This window comes from Nipponia nippon, unplaced genomic scaffold (assembly GCF_047370975.1).
Source record: "Nipponia nippon isolate SJK-2023a ecotype South Korea unplaced genomic scaffold, ASM4737097v1 scaffold_1, whole genome shotgun sequence".
Classification (NCBI taxonomy): Eukaryota; Metazoa; Chordata; class Aves; order Pelecaniformes; family Threskiornithidae; genus Nipponia; species Nipponia nippon.
In genome coordinates, this window is record NW_028262290.1 from 123,037,224 (window position 1) to 123,060,699 (window position 23,476).

The 23,476-nt window shown below is 40.8% G+C and overlaps 1 protein-coding gene across 7 annotated transcripts in view; it reads right to left on the reverse strand.

The window, feature by feature from the left end:
* The window catches only part of RBMS3 (RNA binding motif single stranded interacting protein 3), a 720,325-nt gene that overhangs the window by 352,775 nt on the left and 344,074 nt on the right, over nt 1-23,476 (reverse strand). For 5 of the 7 annotated variants that reach the window (XM_087770865.1, XM_087770845.1, XM_087770872.1 and 2 more), the window contains one exon: nt 5,391-5,560. In XM_087770865.1, coding sequence (XP_087626991.1) covers nt 5,391-5,560 — 170 coding nt within the window. The remainder of the gene's footprint in view (nt 1-5,390; nt 5,561-23,476) is intronic. The other 2 variants (XM_087770854.1, XM_087770879.1) reach the window with 1 other exon arrangement.

Here is a 23,476-nt window from a genome sequence, read left to right on the forward strand (position 1 = left end):
AAAAATACAAAAGCAGACACAGACTAACACTCTGCTGCTGGGTAAGTCAAAGATAGTTTGGGTTTTGTCTTCACCAGGGCCTGGATAAGAACACCAGTTTGCACTGGGTACAAATTTGGTCTGACTTCAGGATTTACTTCAGGAATTATTTTGGTCTTTTTGGTTTGGAACTCACTATGGGGATTTTATTTCGGTTAACCTTTATTTTATTTATAATTCACCGTAATTATTTTTAATTTACATTTTAAGGCAGGAAAAAAAGAAAGGAAGGGAACTTACTTTCCCCACACCTTCATTTCATCAGTTCTCATGTAACATGTACTACTTATCTTCACAAAAGGAAAATAAAAATAGGCAGGAGCTTCAAACTCTTGTGTCTTAACACATGGCAGAAATGGCCATCATGAACTTGCTATAAAGCTTGGCCTAATTGAAAACATTGTACTTGTTGCAGCTATTAACAAGAGATCCTGTCCTGAAAGGCACCTTGAACCTCTCTGAAACCTCGATGAACTCAGCAGTTTTCTGTGGGGGCAAAAGGAATGCACACAGTTCATTTCAAAAATAGTCTAGGATTTAAGTAATGCGTGTATTTCCAATTAATAACCTCAGTTACATTATCCTTGGGGCTAGCCCATTAGTAGAATCCAAACAGTGGCAGCCTGAATATTTATTCAGACATTCCACAGGGACAAAACCAAGGACGTTCAGAATGGAATGAGAGGCTAAAATCTCACACTTGATGACTTGTCAAGGAGACAATCATCATACCTTCAGAAAAAAAAAAACCAACACAAACAACCCAAAACCTTGAGTAATCGGCACAAAACATGGATCTAGAAACTATATGCACCTGAGCAGCAGACAGACTTGCTCCTCTTCAGGTTTAGATATTTTTACTATTGTTGTTTTAATTAAGTCCTTTAATTTTAACCCTGGACCACAAAGAAGTCAAAACTTGTTGAAGTGTGATGAGATAGCTAATCCAAACAAGAAGAACAAAGCAGATGGAAACAGAAGATTTCTGAAGGTACATTATAGGCACAAGGGGGGAGGACTAAATCAAGACAAAAACATATGTAAATTTGAGCTATCAGACACAAGTAGTTTGAAGTAGCTTTCTTTCAAACTATAGACTGGCCATGAAAAATTCATGACTGAATCAAGATGGACAGGGATTATCTTTTGAATACATGTCAATGTCTTAATAGTGCAATGCACAAGGCTTTTTAAAAGTCAAATGTTGTTCTTTTTAAGCCAACTTTTCTTTTCAAATTGAGGGAGGGGTGGAGGTAGTTTATATCTCTTTTCCCAAATTCCCATTCTCTTCTCCAGAACTTATTTTATCTTTTAAAAAAGTTTTGGGTCTAAGTCTTCTTCAGTGCCAACATGCAAGAAAAGACAGACAGAAAGACCAAAAATCCTGAGAGACAGACTCTGAGTTTTTGAAATTAAAAATGTTTCAAAGTAATAAAGCTCAAACGTTTAATTTGTGCATGAGATTTTCTTCAATTTATCTCCACTGGGATGTAGTTAGTAAGAATGGGATGTGTCCAGTATACCAACAGGGGACTAAGCCACCTATGTACATTTTTAAGAGAATTTTGGAATTCTTCTGGATGAAATACAACACCATGCATGAAAATTAGAGTGAAAGACTATGACTATTTCAAAGATGATAATTTATATTTTGCTTGTACAGTAATACATCATGCACATTTTTTTGTCTATAATCTATAATTTTACTTCTTAAGGTTGAGTATCTTTCTTTTTGATGAAGAGCATATTTTGACTGGGAAGATACATGTACAATGGTGTGTACCACTGCACCAGTAGAAACTGGGTACCTCAGAGAAATAAATGCTAATGATGTGATATTTACTATTATTTTCATGAAATATTTAAAAATCAAAATTTTAAAATAATAAGTTCTGATGCTCAATGTGATCACAGATGGGTATAAAGCCTCTTTTTTAAAAACCTCAAGAACGGTTAAGAGAGGCCAACATCCATTTCTGGAAGTTCCTTTCCTCAGTGTTTACGAAAATCCAGAAAACAAAATACTCTTGCTTGCTAAACATTGCTATTCACTCTTTTTCAATGTAACCTTTGACAGAGTCATCGGATAAAGTCCCAAAAGACACAGTGCAACCTAACAGCTCCCTGCTGCAGAAGAGAATTTGATGCAACTTTGCTGGACACATGTTAAACCAAATACTGAGGATTAGAACCACACAAAAAGAAAATCTTCCAGTAGCAATTTTTTTTTTATTTACTCAGTTACTGTACAGCCTATGATGACTTGTTTTCCTTTAGTTATATGAACAGTTTGACAGATTACTGTGACAAGGTTACTCTTAAATTGATAAAAGGTTTGATAGTGTCGGAACATTTGTCAGAAATGTCTGACATCATGTGTAATGGACTCTGCACTTCAAGCATCAATGGTACTCCAGTCTGCTGTTTTCTGTTTAGTGTGCGCTACACGCCACCTAAAAAGACACAGCAGAAATACAGAAAAGCAGGCAGGATTCACCAAAACAGCCCCATACTTTATCAAACAATTCTGATTAAAGGATTTCTCTTCCATAACCCACGTGGCAAAATGCAATTAAATAAAAAATGTTACACGTCACTTAGAGGGTGGCCTCCTTGCTGGAATAAACCTGGAAATGGGATGGGCTATGATAAATGTACATAGCCACCGGCATTTCCAGCTTTCCCTGTAGTTCTGAGAGATAAAATATTGTGGGTTTAAAACATTATTCCTCAGACCTGCCAAGTGTCAGACATTGCAAGTGACAGTTGTATTGCTGGCAGCCTTGTCACATGCTAGAGTGGAGGAAATAGGTTCAGAAGGGCTCATTTTAGGCACTGGCAGCTAGCCTTGGGGAACCACTGTCCTGGGCGTAAGCTAGCTTTGGTGAATACCTCCCTTAAAATGCAGCTCTCCAAAAATCTTGTACTGCAAAATAATAATACGGTTTATGGATTGGACTTCAGGTTTTCACCTCCCATCTTGTAGCAAATTACGCTAATACTTCTATGCAAGAAGCCTAAGAGCCAGCACCTTTGCTGTTTTGTGAATACCTGTTCACATGAAGTCTTTAGCATGTGATGAGACCCCAGCCACATAAGCTGAGAGAGAGCTCTATAGAAGACAACTATTTCTGAAGAGATAAATGTACGTCTTGCTCACATAGCAGCAGATTGCTGCTATACAGACTGCATAGGGGGGTGGGGGGGGGCATGAAGAGAAGGGATTTGGACCTTTATCCACCTGTACTATGTAACCATCTGCAAAGGTAAAGAAAATATCTTGCAATATATTACTTTAAAAATCTACATGCTGCCATGACAAATTCTTGTACTTCAGATGCTTATGTTTCCCTGCATCGTCTTTCATTCTTGCTTTGATAAATACTTTTAATATTCTGAAAAAAAGACAGAACAACTATCTGGTTTCTCCTCACTTCCATTTAGCCACAGGACAGAAAAATCAGCAAAATGAATGTCAGCATTTTCCTTAAAAAGCATCTGTTCACACAGGAACTCCATGATAGCACGACAAAGCCCTCTAATCATAGACCAGATCAAGTTTAGTGGAGCACATTAAAAATTTTGCCACAGTGCCGAAAGGAAGCTCTCAGATACTTAATGTGCACTTCCCATACGCAGACAAGGGGTAGGGACATGCTCTCTGAACTTCATGATTCAGGTAACACTGCTCATACCACAGCCAACTTGTATCTCACACTATGACTGCAGCAGTAAGCGCCAAAGCCGTGAGGCTCCTCTAGGAATAGTTAGTTCATTCCCGATCAGCTTCTCAGCTGAAAGGATTTGTCTGAACTTGGAAAGGGTCAGACTGCAAGAAGATGTATAGCAAAATAGTTTTTGAACATCAGCAGACTACAGTCAATTTATACCTACTGAGGATCTGGCCCTTTGAACTGGGATTATCTGTGACTGTCACAAGCGGGAAGTGTCAATGAATGTAGTTTGTACAAATGTCAGACAGGTACACTCGCAATTCAGCTTGCATGGAATATGAAAAATCACCAGCCTGCTATACTCCTGTGAACAGTGAGCCACTTCTACCTGTAGCGGCTTTAGCAGGAGAAAGTCACAGGGAAGAGTTTCAAGCTCATGTAATTTTGCTGAAGTTCAGATATCACTTCAGTAAGACTGCTAGTTCCAGTCCTGGCCAGCCATGTCCATATAAAACATACTTAGGGAAGTCTCTCGGCATTTTTGGTCAAAATCAGGAAATGCAGAATGACATAAAATTATAACATCCCATTAAATTGTTACTCCTATTTCAAGCTTCAAAACAACAGCCAATTGGATGGATCCAAGTCAGCCGATCAGCCCTAGACTGTTCCTTACTTTACCAGACTTCATTTATTGATCCCTATTTGAAAGGCTGATTTGTGATGAAAAATATCAGAGATGCTGTTGTCTTTTGGAATAGAACATTCTACAGCAAAAGCACTGCAGTTCTGTATAATCACAGGGGTGGATTTTTATTTTTCAAATCTCTCCATGTTCTTATTTCAACACAAAAAATGTATTATCCTAAATTCCACCCAGGTCATCTCTGGTTGGAATCTCCAACTGGATTATTCCCCTCCCACATGTCATCAATAATAATCAAGACTCTGGAAATCCAATCAGGTTCTCATTTCTACTCATATTAGCCACTACATGAGGAGGGGTAACAGGGTGCAACATCTTAGGAAACAGTTGTTGTGTTGATGCATGAGGAGCAAAGAGCTCCCTTCTGCTGCCCTTCCAGTTTCAACAGGAATAAAACACAATAAAACTGATATCTATCAGTACAATCTGCAAACACGACTCTCAAGATAAACAGGGAGGTAGAAGGTGCTACTTTCTACATCATCAGTTTTCAGTGGAACTGCAGTTAATTAGATGCTTGCTACAAGGCCACCTTCAGTGGGTTTCATAATTCTCATTCTTTGAGCCTGGCAATGTGTGACAGACCAATCAAAAGATGTGATAAATGATTGAGGTGGGAACACCCATGGTTTTTTGTGCGCCAGGTTTTGATTCACAGATCATTGTGACCATAAAATCTGTCATTAGGGAGGTCTTCTTGCCATGCAAATTCTCCTTTTAACATAGGAAAGAAACCAGATTAAAAGAAACAGAAGTCAATGTGAAGGCCCTCACCCCTCTATCCCCCCAAAACTCATTACCAGAAGACTTTTAACAGGCATTAATTAGCTGTTCAAACTGAAGAAATACCAGTTAACCTTCAAGCTCAGGACGCTTCTGATGTCTTTTTGTGGACGTATATAAGTGTAAACTGAAAGGCTAGCTTTGACATTTTCCTATCCAAAGACACTGAGTATTTTAAGTGCACTTACGGCTGGCACAGCTTGATAAGGTCCTGGTCAGTGGTGCCGGGTGGAAGGCCTCGAATGTACAGGTTGGTTTTACTCAACTGCTCTCCGCTGCTGTTGTTGCTGCTGTTGTTGCTGCTGTTTGTGCTGGGGCTGGGAGGAGCCATGGGGTGGGGAGCTGGTGCATAGGACTGCTGGAAACAAAAAAAAAAAAAAAAGGCTGTTACTGCGAAAAGAAAGCATAGCAGACTCATGTGCTTCTACCCAGGTTAACTCTAGAGCCAGGCACTGAGGGCATGCTTGTCCTGCCCTCCCTGCCCACCTCCGGCTGCCCACTCCCGCAGTGCGTGCACTCACCCCAAGCCAACACCACCTTCCAGAACACAAAACAAGGCCGAGATTTTGGGTTTAGCCATGCCTATGAAGCGCATTATTTTACTTTACTTTTTAATCTGGAATTACTACGTTACGAGCCTATTTTACCTAGATCACAAAATAAAGCTCTGAAATGACAGATACTCGGGAGTAACTGGTACTAAAGAAATTAAACACAATCTGCTTTAAGAATATTCTAAGACAAAAATAAGAGTATCGAGCCAAAGGTATGGGAGCTGATGCCAGAAGCCTAGCCTTTTCTAAACATGAGGATCATCCGGTGCACGCACAGTCAGGTGGCAGAGTTAGCTATCCTGAGAGGAGGAAAAATCCAAAGCAGCCTGAAAAGACTCTGTCATTAGGGATGTCTTTCACAACAGAGAAACAGGGTTTGGAAAAGATGATCAGGCTAGGACCTCCCGCTCTCAAAACCTTACCCACTTCTGAACAACCACAAACCACACACAACTGAGAAATATCACTTAAAAAGGGAGGCATTCTCACAGGGAAAACAACACTCTCCCGTAACTCCCTCGTAAATACAGGCTATGAAAGAAGACACACACATGCTATAAAAGTTAGCTAAGCACCTCCGATCTGGGGCAACAACAGGGAATTCAAGCTGCTGCAACCATCCCGGGCTCTCTGACCATCAGCATATTTATTTGCAGCACAGAGTGCTTGCCAGGAGAACGGAGGAGTGGTTGGAAGGAGGAGGCCATGTCCTGTCACCACTGTGACCTATGCAGAAAAGCTGAGATCTAAGGGAGAAGCTGGGGGATGCTGCGGGCCGAGGCTCCGGCTGGGCAGCTGGGGGAACCAGAGTCAGAGCTCCAGGAACGTAACCGCCTGCTGAGAGGAGGAAAATCTGGTTTCTGCAAGCCAATCAGCTTATCCTGCTAGCAGTACGCATGGTTACAACTGCAGGTAAATGTCGGGCCAATGCTAAGTTACCCATGATGCGCTACTGGACTAATAAAAGCAAAACATACGCAATGTTCATTATAGTAGCAATGAAACTTTAGTGACATCTAATACACTCGTTCTGCATTTAGGCCTTGAACAGAGAAAGTATTTAAGTCTCTGAGTATTTCTGATCACACTAATCAACTGCCCCTTTCATTTCAGTGGCCGTACTTTAGTGCTTATAATTACGTGCACACTAAATCAAAGCCTTGGTAGACGGATATTTTTAAATTAGTAGCTCTAAACTCTTCCAAACAAGTTCCTTTACGTAGAACAACCAAAAAAAGTTGGGGAACGTAAGGGAAGCATCAGTGATAGGTGAAGCTCAGAGGGTTTGATGAAATAGATAAAGCACCACACTTGCAGAGATGCCTTTCCTGCTGCCTTCTCCTTCCTTCTTCTCAGTTTCTCCCATTTAAACCAGGAGAGTGGGAACACACCGTCAAGTGTCAGGACATCAGAATTCCTCTGCAATCTAGCCTGGTTGTAATGTGACTCAAGTAGGACCCATTAAAAGGAAAAACCAGTTTAATAGTGCAATCGCCATGCTAGCAAGTAATGACATTTGCTCTCTTCTGCAGTAAAAGGGCAATGAGCTTCCTTCCCCGAGTACCTGCGTAGATACTTTTGCTGACAATCAAAAGCACTTAATGCATACGGATCATATTTCTCTGCACACACATTTTATCACTGGGTAATCCCCACCCACCCAAGCTTCAATGTCATTCCCAGACATGGATAGTTGAAGCAGCAGCCCTGAGTACCAGCACGGAGAACTGCCTTGACTGAGCCCCAGTGCCATGGGCACATTCTGGAAATCAGCTCCACAACTGCCATGGCACAGGTGGGTAAAACTGCAGACAACAGTAACCTCCAACGAATACACAAGACGCATGCATCTTAAAACATCCTGGCTGAAAGCCCATTTAAATCTCTGGCACTCCAAGGCCATGGCAGAGGTAGATGTGACTATGTGTAGCACTGTGTGAGCATTGGTAATATAAAATTAAAAAAAAAAAAAGTCAAGGTAACATTATTACTGCTTTACTGCACACCTCCAAGTTTACCATACACATTGAATGCATGTAAATGACGTAAGGCTAGGACAGAGTTTTCTGTAAGCCAATAAAATGCTATGTACTTTAATTATTAATTGTTATTATTATATGTCTTAGCAGAGGATAATGAGTAAATAGCCTATTGTCGCACCAACCTAACAAGCAAGAAAAAAAAAAAAAACCAACAAACAAGTGGAAGTATACCTTTGAAATACAAACAGCAATTTTCATTCTATTATAAGATCTTTACCCTCACACAGACAAAGCACCGGGGGCCTAATTCTAATTTAAGCTTAAGACATTTCATCCCACTTGGCCAGCTGAAAGGGGACCTAGCAGTGAACATGAATTACATTTACACTGATTTTAAGGCCACAGCTACAAAAAAACAAACAAACAAACAAACAAACAAAAGTCCTCAGTATACCCAGAGAATTGGGCCATGGGGTAGGTGGTCTCTCAAGCAAGAACTGCTCAGACAATAGGCACACACAGATGCCCAGGTTCACAGCAGCATCCATAGAGATGCTTTAAGGGTGGGCAGAGAGGCAGCCACACTCCACTTTGGAAGATGCTGACCTTCTCAGACCAGCAAGCACTGATACACTCCAAACCCTCTTCAGTAATAAATCTCAGCCACTGCAGCCCACAGTAATTTCCATGCATATCCAATATCCCAGAATACTGTCTGTGGAAAGATTACAAAATTGCCTGTACTAGGGCTGATGACATCTTCTGGCCTGTTGCCAGACTAAAAGCTTCAGGTCAGAAGAAAGCTTTGAATTCTTGTTTCCTGAGCCAATGAGTCTATGACTGATGGCAGAAGTATGCGTTTTGCCTCCAAACGAGCAAAGGGTCTGGTTCATTAATCTCCATGTAATAACTGGAGTGAAAGAAATGAATGGCAACCTGATGATGATCCCAGATATGGACCACTTGTTACAGGATGCCGGACAATGCCGAAGGGGGGCACTGCCTGGGGAGTGGCACGCACACCCGACGGCAGGAAATTTGGGCCTTGTTCTGGTGTCGGCCCCCTCCGTGGCTGGGGGCAATGCACTTAACTTCTCTGCCACAAGAGCCATGAGGAGCACCGCCTTCCAGAATGGCTCAAAACACCCTGTCACCAGCTGTAGAAATCTGGGAAAGACCTTTTGCCAACACAGCCGAGCACAGGACCGGCAGCGCTAAGAAAAAGTATTAGGCAAAATCTACATTTTTTACTTCAAAAGGGAGCTGGAATTCAGAGCTGGCTTTGCCGTTAATTTTTCAAATAACCAATGCAACCAACTCATTTTTCAATTCTCATGCTTCATTATTCAATGGGGAGCATGGGGGAAATGAACTGGTTTGTAGATCATTCCAAGCAGCTTATTAATTTAGCATGGCTAGCTAATAGGATTTGTTTTCATCTTTGAAAAATGAATGAAATTTCTCTTTTCTCCTTATTTAAAATTGAGAAATTAATGTGCTTAATTCTTATCCAGTCTCAGGAACGCACCCTTTTGCTTAAACCCTACTGTTGAGCTCTCTAAAACAAAGTGTCCCATGCAAGTGCACACAGCTAAGCATGAATAATGAGATACCTTGGTCTTTCTTACTCAATAACCCAGAAATGCTGACCCAGAAGCCTCTTGGTTACTAAATGAACAATACTCCTCCTTCCAACATCCACCCTCCTTACACAAGAATGGTATTTCTCTTCCCATGGCAACCACAGTACTCTTATGTAGTTTTTCACTTGTTGCAAGTTTAGTGTAAAGCATTTTTCTTCCAAAGCAAAGCATTACTTAAAAAGACAAATTTCAAATATTTTTCACATACAATTCCTTTTGGATGGGAATCACAGGCCCCAGATGCCAAGTTGTAGAGTCTGCTTTATTAGCAGCAGCTGGCTCCTTGGCAGGCTTCTGAGGCAGTCGGGCTTGTGGTTTTGGAGTGGCCTCAGAGCCTAGGATGCAGCTGGACAGCTATGCTAATGGACTAGCCAATTTGTTTGTACTCACCTTTGGCTATCCCAAATTTGTACTCTTTTATCCGCTTGAAAGTAAGGTCTTGGAAAGATTCCCCATTAACACTGATATGTTGACTTCTCATATTGTAGCGCATATTTTATATAAAAAAATGAGTATGAGACACAGCCCTGCATTAAAACATGCGTTATTTAAGCAGCTGTGAACATACACTATTATCCATTTTGCTCTGAACGGAGTGTTTTCCAGCTGCTAGATTCATCTCACTTAGAGCCCAATTGCTACACAATTCCCTTAGCTCCTGATTGAGAGGATAAAATAAGGCAAAGTAAATACAAATAAATTGTGCAAATATCAGTTTACAGCTCGCACTAGGAAAACACTGTTCTCTTTACACCCTACTGTACAACAGAGTAATTTTTGAGAGCTGGAGGGTTCTTACTGGCCAATTATAGTAATGATGAGAGGATGCCACCAACTTATCGGCCTGTCGATAGGATTTTGGAGCTGACTGAACGGCAAATCTCATATTAAGCAAAAGACAATCATCACAGTTGAAGTGAAAACAGAGACATAAGGCAAATATGAGAAAAAGAATTAGATAAAAGCCACAGCAATTCTTCTGCCTTTGGTTAGCTTCCTTAGTGAGGTAAGCTGTATTTCTCATCCATAGCCAGGTGGAACAGAAAAGTGACTAAAAGATGGACATTGAACTGGTAACACAGAAACCTTGTGTGTTTTAGAAAGGTTGCAGTCAGGGGAGCTCGAGTCATAAATTTTCTTCCTGAGTTTGTAGGGCATTCGCTGGTCTTGCAGAATCCAGCCATGACTGTTGTCTAGCTCCCACCTGGCCAACAAAGACCTGGAAGACAGTGCTCTTCTTGGACGCTCCCCTACATAGGCAGACCTTTCCCTAGACATCTAACAGAAAACAAACAGATGTAATAGCGGACATAGTTTCTAACCTCTCTGCACAGTGACAAAGCTTCCTGGACTGTTTCTGTGGAAGCAACAACCCACCGCTTGACAACGTTTTCCATTTGTAAAGGAATGGCATGAGAAAAATGTAAGTAAACTCAAAAGATGAAGACAGACAGTGAGGTTCAAAGTCTGCTCCATCACAGTCCTTTCAATCAGGAAAACCAGAACACACCTCAAGAGGATTTTGATTTCTCTGAATCCCTTCCAAGGCCTTTAAAAGTGATTTGCTGGATACAAGACGACTGGTAAGTCAGAGCTGCTGGGTTACGCTCTCTGTACTGCCACTATATCACTGTGCTACCCCAAGCAAGTCATTTAGATTCCTTATGTCTCAGTTTACCAATCTGTAATGATTCATCCTCACCTTTTCAAGGCTTATATAATGCTCTGTGATTCCTGGATAAAAGACGCTGTTGAGGATCGCAATATTACTTAAAGATGGGGAAAATATTATTAAAATTTAACTTGGTTTTGCTACCCTGTACCTAAACTGAATGAACAAAATAATTTTAAAGTTTAAACAGAATGCAAATCCAATTAGCTTTCTCATTAAAAGTATTTTTTTATTTTTAAAACTCAGAATTATTCAATCACAGTGCTCTCTTGCTCATGCTTCTTGTATACACTGAACTTTTTTTTTTGTTTCATTCTATTCCAAACAATATCTTTAGTCCATAGGAAAAAAGGTGTCATTGTGTTTTCCTTACCCTTTCTTTTCACACACAAAAAAGATCACTTGTGAAAAATGACAATGATGGGGAAAAAAGAAAAAACACCCTAGTCCTCCAATAGGCACAGTAGTTATTCAACAGTCAGATTAAAATTGGCATTTGATGGGTTGATAAGATACTTTGAGATCTGTGTTTCACACACAAAGCTGGTGAAATTAGTAGGCTAAATACTCCTGTGGTTTACAATTCCCTTGAACCAGGCACAAAGCACAAGAGCTCCATAAAGCATAAGCTCAGGAACAATTTGGCTCAATTTTCTCTATTCTAAAATACTTCTCTTCCAAATCACGACTACCTAGCTTTTAGCGTTTTATAAGCACCTACAGGTAGACAATACATAGGAAGCGAAGCATCCACGGGAAGAGGAAGAAGTCCTTTATTGGACAGTACCTGCAAAGTATGTCTCATTTTATACAATTTACTGCATCAAAATCAACCAAGCAAACAAAAAACAACAGCAATTCACTCTTCTTGGCTATCTTTAAGAGCACTGAGAGTTTAGCAGTCATTGGCCAGGGTGACGTACACCAGAAGCCTGAAAATTTTCTCACTGATCACAGTACCTTATACTTCCCCTAAGAGTGACTGAAACATATCAATACGTACATCACTCCATTTCCCACCATTACTAATGGGAAACTTCAAAAGCAAATTGGTCAGGTGGAAAGTGGCTTATTTTTAAGTATGAAGAAGTTTAAATAACAAAGTGGATTAGAGCACATATCATTAGAACAGACTGATGGTCATCTCGCCTGAGGATGAGCAGGTCGCAGCAAAAACCAGTCCAAGACAAGGGAACAGCACATAGATGAAGAGCATCATTTGCAGACTGAGAATGCCCTGGCCATTGCTGTCCCCCTGGGTTTTGGTCACTAAAATAGATGTAAGATGCTGAGCTGCCAGCTTCAGCTCTTCGCCCTCTCCTCCCTACATGTTGCTACACCAAAGATAAAACTACTCATCCCTCCTAAGCAATTTTCTGTTTATCCATGGACTGCCTGTTGCTCTGGACTAAACTATGGTAGCTTCCCTGAATTTAGGGCTTCTCGCATCCAGACAGGAGGGTACAATTTAGTCCTTAGCACTAAAAAGCCAAAGACTAGGAATAAGCGCTGTGTCACCAAACAAATATTTTCCAGAGCGGAAAATAACTTTCACAGCCTTGTCTCCACCCGTTTATTTCATGGCAGGCGGCTCCCGTGACAGACCATTCCTGTGGCATTATTTATTTCTCAGCAAGGGAAAAGAAGAATTCTTTCTATAGATAAAGTACTTTGGCACTTTGGCAAACTCGTAAACAATAACCTATGTTCTTTGACATAAATTAGTGTTATTGCTTCATTATCCCATCTATTCATATTTTATTGATGTACTGAGACTAAATGTGAACAGAATCTAGATCTTAAAAATACTAAATCTGGGCAATCTGGACGATAAAACATTGCAATTCCCCTAATAAGAATATTTTAGAGCACAGATCAAAATGCAACAGCAATTACTGCCCGTGATACAACTTTGTGGTAAAAAAATGAGGGGGGGGGGAGATAACAAACAAGCAGAAATTATGATTTGTGTTTACATTTCCATGTAGCCAATTTTTGGGCTACAATGATGAGTTGTCAGTCCATTTGAAGGTTAAGAATAAAAATGCAGATCGAAAGGCTGATACTTAACTTTCCAAATGTTTGCAAAAACAAACACGTTTTTGGTTCTGAGAAACTAAATTTACTCTCTGGGTATTTGTTTACATGTGGCAGAATAAAAGCATCTTGGAAATGAGATGCAGGAGGCATGCGCTTCATTGCATTGCTTTTCTGCATACAGTCCACACGTACCACAGCATAAACACTGGTGCGAGAACCTGAGTATAATAAAAGCCCATTACATAAAACCGAACTTAAAGCACAGAACAAAACCAAAACATTGATATCATCTCTTTCCTCTCCACTTGAGAATTTCATGAGCAGAGATCAGAAGCAGATGTGTTTTCGTTCTGCAGAATGAAAGCCCAACCAAAAAGGTTTTTCAAAATCCAAGCCAAGCTTCCTCAGTTTGTCTTTCTTACAAAAGAATGAAGTGGGAAATCTGCCACCGTTGACATGAGCACTGGTGGGACGAAGGAAACAGGGGTGGCAGAGCTCCCCAGGAATGGCCCCCATCATCTCCCCATGTTACCACAACAATCTTTTGTAGATGTGTACGGGGAACCTCTGCCTCCTCCACTCAGTACTATATAAAGATGAGCTGTGCCTCCCCTCCTGCGGCTAAAGGAATCCACAGAACACAGAGTTTGCGAAAGATTTCTCCCAAAGATAACAGTGTGACACCATCAGGACAGAATTTGGGGCATTCCACAATAGCCGGAGTTCATGTTTTCTTCGGGGCCCCTTGGGCTACAGCAACGCACTGCTCCCAGGCCAGAGGATGCCCACAGAAAACATGAGCCGTCACAAACCTCAGTACATTTTTTGCTTCCAGTGCAAACTCTTCTAACAAGTTCATGATAGCAAATAAAAAAAAAAATGCCCATGCAATTCATTACAGTTGATACCTAATTCCTTGCCTAGGAAGGAACCAATCTCACAAGACTGATGCCTGTAATGTCATTTAAAGGACAGCTAGAAAGTCCTCTGACAGTAAGCTGATACAGCTGGGACAAGGATCTGACAGTAGCACTTAGGATTTAGGTGTCAGCCTCTGGGGGTGGTTGGCCAAGGTGGTGCTGGGCACCTTCACGCTTGTGACAGCCCTGAATCCTGCACCACAAAAGACTGAGGGAAGCAGGGAAGCCGGGGTGGCCACACGTGGGGCTCACTGCAGGCAACGCGCTGCAGGAGGCAGCTGGGTCTGAACCCCCCCCCCCCCGTTAGGAACCTCTCTGTCCCATTCTCCTTACTTCTCTACGTCCTTAAAACGAGTTGTCTGTGTGAAAGAGTGAGTTTTACAATGAAGTCATCATTACACATGACTAAAACTGTTTGGGTCCACGTAAAGACTGAAGTGAAGGAATGGGTCTGCAAGCCTTAAAGGAAATTGGTAATGAGATGAGTTGCAGACCTTCATCAGGACAAAGGCAGCTTTGAGCACCCACTACTGAGATCCTAGGAGCACACAAAACATTAGGTGCCTGGGAAGGTGAGCAAGATTCACCATGACACATTTTGGGATTTAAGCACTTCCCTTCTCAGCTAGTGTCACTAAGTGCTTATATTCATATGCTAAGGAAGCTGAATACAGATAAAGACTCTCCACTTAGTTCCTGTAGACTCTGATGTCTTATAAAATCTCCATTTTCTCTAGATTTCGTGTGTCAGACATGCGAGGTAGCATGGGAAATGCTATTTAATTTTCTTTAACAAGCATCTACTATAATTTATGTTTAAATTATCTTCCAGACATCAATCAAATCCACTTGAGGCAAAATTTACTAAATAAACTAAATAATTAATGCAAAAATAGAGAACCTCTATCTTATTTTTGGAATTTTCAGAATTACACTCAATTTATTTACAGTTATTTCTACATTTTTCCTTAAAAATCAACTTTCTATAAATGATATTGGTTTTGAGGACGAATTTACTCAAGCATGCTTTGAATGTGTAAAAACCCCAACACTGCTATCTTTTTGAATGTATGAAATAAAATAGTTTCCTATTTTGTTTCCATTCATACTCCTCTCCTTAGGAAATCATACGTACCTTAGACTGAACCGAGGCCTGAGCACTAAATCCTCAAGATACATCCTATATTCACGCCAAATGCAGATTGAAGCAAAGGTCCAAAGTGATCAGCCCACCCTCAGGGGTATGTCACCACCTGTGTAACTAGATGTCATAGCAGTTACTGCCTACCACGCACTTTGCTGTCATGACTGGAGGTCCTGGGAATGCCCACAGGACTACTGAATGACAAAAGTCTCCTCCTAAATTTTATAATACTTAAAGTCACTGGAAGATGACAACTATATCTTCGGCAGCTAGTGAGATTTTGACATCTGTTTCCGTTACAATATAAATGACATCACGAGCTTTTTCAAAATCTAAAAAAACTTCAGGAAGTCTGCTTTGCTTCAAAATCAGTGAATCTGAATATGCATAACCGTGCCCTGCTGGTTAGATATACAAAAGACCTATCATTTCTACACTGTAATCCAGTATTATTCAGCAAGTCCTGCTTCTTTCTTCAATGTTTCCAACACCTCTGGTTTTTAGCACTTCTCAGAGCGGGGGGGGGGGGGGGGGAAAGTCTAAATTTACTATGGTATAAGTTCTCAGTCTCTTCCCATTTCTCCAACAACAGATTGTGATTCTGTGCTTGTCCAAAGTTTCAAATGTCATTTGACTCATGTGCTCAGAAATGCTGACTCAATTAAAATACCCATAACAAAACTAAATTGCAGTTTGGTAAAAGTAACCTAACCTTTTTTTCCTGGTATACTTAGAATAGCTCATAACCAGTGGAGACATTTAATTTCATTGTGACAGCTTCCTTTTCTCAGTTCCCTAAAATCCTCATTATTTTCTGCTAAACATTGTGGGATGATGAACCAAGTATCTTGCTAACATACACAGATTCAGATGAAGACTTTTCAACCAAACCATTTTTGGGGTTTGTACCACGCATTTTTTCCATACTGTGCATAACAATACAAAGAACCTGAACTTGCTGCTCAGAGATGAAGAACCTTGCAATGTGGGGACTCAGCTGCTTTGTTATGCATCTGTCTAAAATGCAAGGGGACACAAACTGGGATAATGAGGTACTCCTGTTGCAAGCAACAGGAATTCAGTGCAACAGAATACATACGTTAAAATTCCTGAAACAAACCAGAAAGTTTCAAAAAAAGAGAGATTCTAACACATTCATCTGTATTTACTATGTTTTTCATCCAAATTATATATTTCTTGATAAACAAGAGCTTAAATTTCCTTCTGCACAGCAATCTTTTCTGCTAGCTTTCTGGCTTTTTGACCTGTTAATAATCTTCATTCAAGCTGATTCATTTTTTAAGTCTGCATTTTTTTCTCTGGAAAGAATACGTATTTGAAGTAATTTCAAATGTTAAATCAGGATATCTAAAATAAGAAAGAAAGTCTCCTTAATACATTTCCTTAATAAATGTTGTACCAAGCTTAAGAACAGAAGCTTGAAGGACATTAGCATGTAACAATAAGCTTTATATTTCAAATTAGATACACAGAAATATTCTAAAAGTTTTAATAGCTCTTAATACTACTATCTTAGAGTCATGTGCATGAAATGTTGAGCAAAAAAAGGAAATTTAAATCTAAAATTAAAAATAATTTAAATCATAAACCACCACAGAGAAGAGTGACAACTACAATCGCTTCTAACAGAACAGTCATCAAATCGTAACAGTAACATACCATGTTACTAGCTGGAGCAGAGATTGGTTAGGAACACCAGGGGAATAAGGTTGTCTATGGGCATGTTGGAAGCAAAAGGAAGACTAAGGAGAACATTTGTCCACTGCTGAATAGTGTGGCAACTTGAGGCATCAGGATGTTCCTGATGACTGGAAAAAAGGCAAACGTTATACCTGTCTTCAAAAGAGAGGGGATCTGAGGAACTGCAGGCTGGCCACAGCCTGGCAAAAACTAAAGAGCAAGGCCTCCTGGGAGCTGTGTCTAAGCTCCTGAGGGACAAGAAGGTGACTAAAACCAGCCAGCGTGGATAGGCAAGGGCAAATAACACTTGGCCAACTTGCTTGCCTTCTGTGTTGAAACAGCTGGCTCTAAAGGCCAGGAGAGAGGAGTGGATGTTGTTTACCTTGACTTCAGCAAGGTTTGCAACATGGTCCTCCACAGCATCCTTGCAGTCCAACTGAGGAAGGCATGAGCTGGAGTGATGACAAGGAGGATACAAAACTGGCTGAGAGGTTGGGCTCGAAGGGGAGCTGTCAGTGGTTCGAAGCCTAACCAGAAGCAAGGCACAACCAGAAGATTGATACTGCAGCCGGCCATGTGGTACCACAACCAACAAGCCAGACAAGGGGAGGGAGTACACCCTGACTGAGACTGCAGATAGCACCAAGCTGGGGGGAGCAGTTCACTGACTGGAGGAAAGGGCTGTCTCAAAATATTATCATCAGTATGTCCAATGCTATAAGAAAGAACTGCTTAACACAAAACTCTTTCACCTCATGCATTATGTATGTTAAAAACCCTCCAAGTTTACTTACAGAACAAATGTCTACTAAGTGATTTCTGCAGGTGCAGATACATCCTATAATCTAATTCAACTGCACACAAAGGATTTACTAAAACTGAGACATCTGAACTTTATTCCTTTGCTATGCTTTGACCTCAAGTTTAGTTCATTTGCTAAAGTCATTATTAAACAACAATGTTCCACATAAATTTCAGCAGCAGTAGTATTTACATTAATGCAATATCCTTGGCTTAAAGGAATTAGAAATGCTGAAAATCCTGTTCCTCAGCTTCTTTGAAGATCTACAGTGTAGTCTAAGAAAACACTGTCTAAGAAAAAACAGTACCATTTTAAAGGCAGTCTGGTTCTCAATCATTTGAAGTGAAATAAATGGGCAGGTCTTTGAAGATCTCTGAGACTAAAAGTTACACAATTACTGCCACTGCCAGCTGCCATCAGATAATCAAAGTTCAATTTTGGTAAGATTTTGAATTAAATGCAACCCTAGTTATAATAAATAGATTTTACCTTTTTTTTTCCTACTTCTTGAAATAGAGAAGGCAACCTCACACCTCTCCCATCATATCAAGGAATAGCTTTCAATGGGCAGCATACTCAGACCAGGTACTCAGAGTATCTAGGCACAATCTCAGACATAAAATGTCGCGTACAACAGATCTAAAGTGGTAATTACAACTCAAGCCTCAATTTTTGGCAATTTAGCCCAAAAAACTTGAAAACCAACTTCTTCAGTGATCTTAAAACTGCAACGGTATACTAAAAGACATCAGTAGATATACTGCAGGACTCCAAGGTGTGTCTGAGGACAGCTGCAGGACTGAATCCTACTTATAACACAAGGAACTAAACTATCACTGAATACCTCTGCAAAGGCTGGGGTCTTGTGGAAAGCAGAACATATCTAAACAAGTATTTAAATGATCACGTGGTAGTGACTACTCGCATAGGATCCAAATTCAGACTGCACAGACTCACGAAGTCCAACATTTCCTAACTTCTGACTCCTTGACTGTATAACCCTAACTTCTTTTAACATAATTAACAGTCTGATAACAGAAGCTGACAGTTACTTTACATGAGAAATGCCACTTTTGGAGAAAACAAATAGCCCACCTCGCAGAGAGCTTTACATTTGGGAGTGCCTAATAACAGGTGTTTTAGGAAATGGCATGAGACATGCAAGCAGATAGTAATTACTCCCAGTACACCTTTCACTTTGGGACTTCCCAACCAGAGGCTGCACGTGGACCATCAACCTAACGCGTACCAAAGTTCCAGCCTCTTCTATGATCTGACCCATTTAGACTTGAGCCCTTTAAAAAACTCTTTGTGGGAACCAGTTTTAGAATTCAATTTGATATTAACGAAAACAATTAAAAATCCTTTTATTTTAAATCTACCACCAAAAAAAATTTTATTAGTGCTGCTTCCCCCCATTCTTGTTTTACAAGGAAAATTTTTCAGTGGTTCTTTTTCCACCTTCTTCCTACCATCCAGAACATTTTATGTGAAACTCTTATCATACTGTATCCCATGTCTTGCATGGATAATCCCCAAAAAACATAAGGAGGTGGCAGCCACCCAGTCAGGGGGATTGCTATCACATCTTTCTGCAAGTAAATAGAAACATCGTTAACATGGTGATGCATGTGCCAAAATACAGAGCCAGATTATTAAAAGTGCTAGATGTTTTTAGCACACTTTGAAAAACAAATGTCTATATTAAAAAATATTTATTCTTAGGGATTCCTCCTAAAAGGAAAAGAAGAAAAAGGGAATCCTAGTCTAAAAATACATAGATAGTCTTTTAACTCTACTGGTGTTAAATACCTGTGTTATCCCTCACATGCCTAATATTTTGTTTGCTATGGCTTGCCATTAGATTTCTTTTCTTGTATGTGGGCTAATGCAGTTCTTGCAGGGTAAAAAGTCCCTCCATGAAGGAAATAACCTGCTATCACGTTGTTATATATTTCGCTGAGGTCCATTTATCATCACTATTCCCTCATCCTACAACCCTCAACAGATGAAACTGTGCTGCAAAGGAGGAAACACATGCAGAAGCATGGCATCCCTGGGATGGACCCCGCCATAGCTTTCTGTTGCCATACAGAGCCCGGCTCTCCCTGCCCTGTCTCTGGCTCCCCACATGCAAGACCTCGCTCCACTCTCAACACATCTGGATGAGCCTCTGTAGCCAGCAGACCTTTGACAACCCACCGGTCTGGCGAGGATGACCACAATTTAAAAGTTCCGTTGTGGGCTGTATACTGAGGGTTTCTGAGCCACAAGTGACCTCCTGGCATCCTCCCCCGTTTCTCCTCCTTCCCCTGTCCAAACATCAGCAGCTGCATAAAGATGCCTCAGAGCACCTGGAAGGACAAGAGTTGTTCAGGCTCTGATGGTGAAACAGGCAAGTAGAGGTGAGGGTCAATATGCAGAGTGATTCCTGCAATTAGTAACATAGCTCTGAAAAAAAGGGCAATGGCTATGAAGTTACACACATGCATTCGTTACACTTTTCTGTCTCCATATCATACATTTCTTCAGCAAAGAAAGAGTTTTTCTTTTCTCATTAATGCTTTTTATGATCTTTGGTAATTCTTCTGCAGGAAGCTAACTAGCACATTAACACAAGCCAGGAAAGCAAGACTTCGAAATACACGCCCCCCAAGCCATCGAGTAGGATGACACACAGTATAGCCTGGTTTTCCTTAAAGCACTACCCTCCAGAAGCGTTAACTGCCAGATTTCTGCAGTGACAGTCTGCAAGGCTAAAATTAGCAAGCAACACCTTCCCTCGCACCTCATCACATGATAGGAAACAAACATAAATAGGGAAATACAATATGTTGCTAAAGGTGGAGTCTGAATACGTTCATCTCCATAACAGTTTAGAATTAAAGGACACTTATACAAGCAGCTTCTCGTGATATGTCATCTGTTACTAGCGTTATACTTCGCTTTCTGCATAAAAAGAAGTCCACCTCTAAGTATGCTCCTTTACAACCCAGTCTGGCCTGAATCAAATTACTTCATGTCTATGCTACAGACAAATTGTTTTATTAGGCACCACTATGTTACCAGATGCCTATTTATTCTAGCACCCTTCTGCAGAGATAACACAAACCTTTCAGTGGCTCCATCTCATTGATAACTGTTACTCTACATTTCACCCAGGAGTATCACAAACTCCTTCGCAGGCCATATCCCTCCCTCCTGCACTACTGAGGGGCAGCTGATTGCAGGCTGGATGGCAGGACTTGGAAGACAAAACACCAGGTCATATTTCTCTTCCCCCCCAAAACAGCGCCGTGCAGTCCCTAACAGCCATGCAAAGCAGCCACGGCCCTTCTTTTTCTAAAACCTTGTCCAGAGGGCACACATAAAAATCAGGTGTATTTAAGTCAATTTGCTAAGTCAAACACAGTGAAAGGTAGAATTAAACCTGCTGAAATTGCATCGCAGTCTGCCCACAAAAAGAAAGCATAGTCAAATTATCGACTCATTTAGGACCTTTATTTCTCTTGCATAAAGGAAGCAGGAGCAGTCCTTTGCACATACACAAAAACCCAGATGTACATTGCAGTGTTGCGTAACATGCCATAGCATACAACAGGAGCACGTATAGCTAATACAATTCAACTTACACAATGCTCTGACAACCTGCTTCTAAGCTTATCATCACCTCACTGGCTCAGTTCTAGCTCAGCTCGACTATCTCATCTACTCTTGCTGCAGCAGCGTGCCTGTGGCTGAGGAAAAGGGATAACTTCTCCCTGAAACAAGGCTCTGGCTTGGCCACAAATTCCCAAGGCAGCGTCCTGGATGTGCTGAAGCCACAGTGATTTCAGCAGACCTGAGGCAGGGAGAGGCAGAGATTTTTCTGCAAATCCCCAGGGATCTGACTGCTTCTATTTTAGTATCCCTAATTACAAACATCGCTATTTTTGGTCCTAAAACGTTCTGAGCTTTTTTAAAATTAGCCACAGCATTTTACTTGAAGATGCCCTGGCAGCAGGCAACTCCACAGGCTAGCAGCCTACTTGCTAAAATAGTGTTTATCAGCTACTCACTTGAACACAATAACATTTCTGACAGTTTAAACTTGAGTCTCAATTTAAAGACATCTTTAAAAAAAAAGAGGCCTCTGGATTAGCAGTTCTCACCCAACATCCCAAGTTTGTGAACTGACCCTTATGTTTAATAAGAACCATTTATGCCAACAAAAGGGAATTAAAAACAAACACGCACAAAACCTCTTCCCCTGCCACAATGGCTAGGGAGCAAACAGGGCCATCACCATCGATTCCTTTCAAGCCATTCATCAAACTACTGGCAACAAAAATAAGGCCCAGCTTCGTTAGGAACAGAACAATAAAGAAAAAGGAAGTTGAAAATTAAGGAAGAAATGCTCACAGACAATAGATGGGTTTAAGGTTTTTTATATTTTTTTTTTGTCAACAATCCAGGCACCAGGGTTTTCTTTGCTGCACTGAAAAATTACTAACAAAAGTACTAACAAAATTACGTGGCTGTTTCTGATTAATTTCATAACTTTGAATTTCAAGTGGTTCTTGAAATATTTCATTATTTATCAGAGCTTTTTTAAATATATACAACATTGATTAATGAAATCAGGACAGGACAAACCACTTTCATCTTCATAAATAGTAGCTGATCTTAAACAAACATCCAAATTAGCTTACTTTCACTCCCCGTGATCCTATCATTCCTATTTACAGACTTTTAAAATGAGCTCAGCTGCCTTGAAAAAAAAAAAGCAAAAAAAAAACCCTACAAAACAAAAAGCCACCAACAAAAAACTCTGAACACTTTATCCAAACTAAGCTCACAATATTTGCCTTCAGCAGCCAAGGGCTTAAGAGTGCCTCAGCTGTATTATCAGCTACAGGGTGGCATCAGTTAGGAGGTGCGCACAACATCAGCTCTGTTCCCCATCCCGTGCACCCTAAGAGACAGACACCCCTCCCACGAGGTTATGGTCCAAGGCCTCGGTCACGCTTTCGTTGTCACCAAGGAGGGACGCACAAGGACCAACACACTTGCCAAGGGCAGGCGAGGCTGGTAAGCAGGGGTGGACTAGGCAAGAGATGCACACAAGTGCCCCATCAAGAAGGGGATGCAGACCACCGGGATCTCAGCGCAGCATCGCTCGGCTGAAGCCCGCTGCCTTGCAACAGCACCCAATACTTTCTTCACATCCTTCACTTTGCGCTGTAGCAGAGACTCTCAGAAATAAATGTGGACAATGGGGCTGCCACTTTGTATCAATTAATAAATTTTACAGTAAATACCACCGGTCGTGTGACAAGGCTGATAACTGATTACCAAGATGCCTCATAAATCAGTATCAACTCACCATATTTTGAATTTAAAGCAATTAAGAATATGAAAGGAGAACCTTTCTTCAGGGAAGGTAAAGTTGGCAGGATAGAAGGTCTCTTGACATCTAGTACCTATGTTAACACTTGTGCCCGAAGCGAGGTAGCAGGATAATTATCCTTTCTGAAGATCTGGTGGCATTGCTTATGCTAGCAGGTTGGTTTTCTCTATTTTCTGAGCTCCTTGCAGTGATCCACTGATAGCTGGTCTCCCTCTCTAAGCTGACAGTTTATCCAAGTAACTGACACTATTGTTGTTATCATTAAAATAGCATCCATTCAAACTGCCATTGTTTAACAGCCATGGTCTGTGTATACAAAAAGAAAACCCTTAAAAACTCATTTTGAAGATGTCCGTTAGCCCAGGAAATATTTAACAGCAGCAGTAGCTATGCAACGAGAAGGTTAAGCTAGTTACTGTTTGTGACA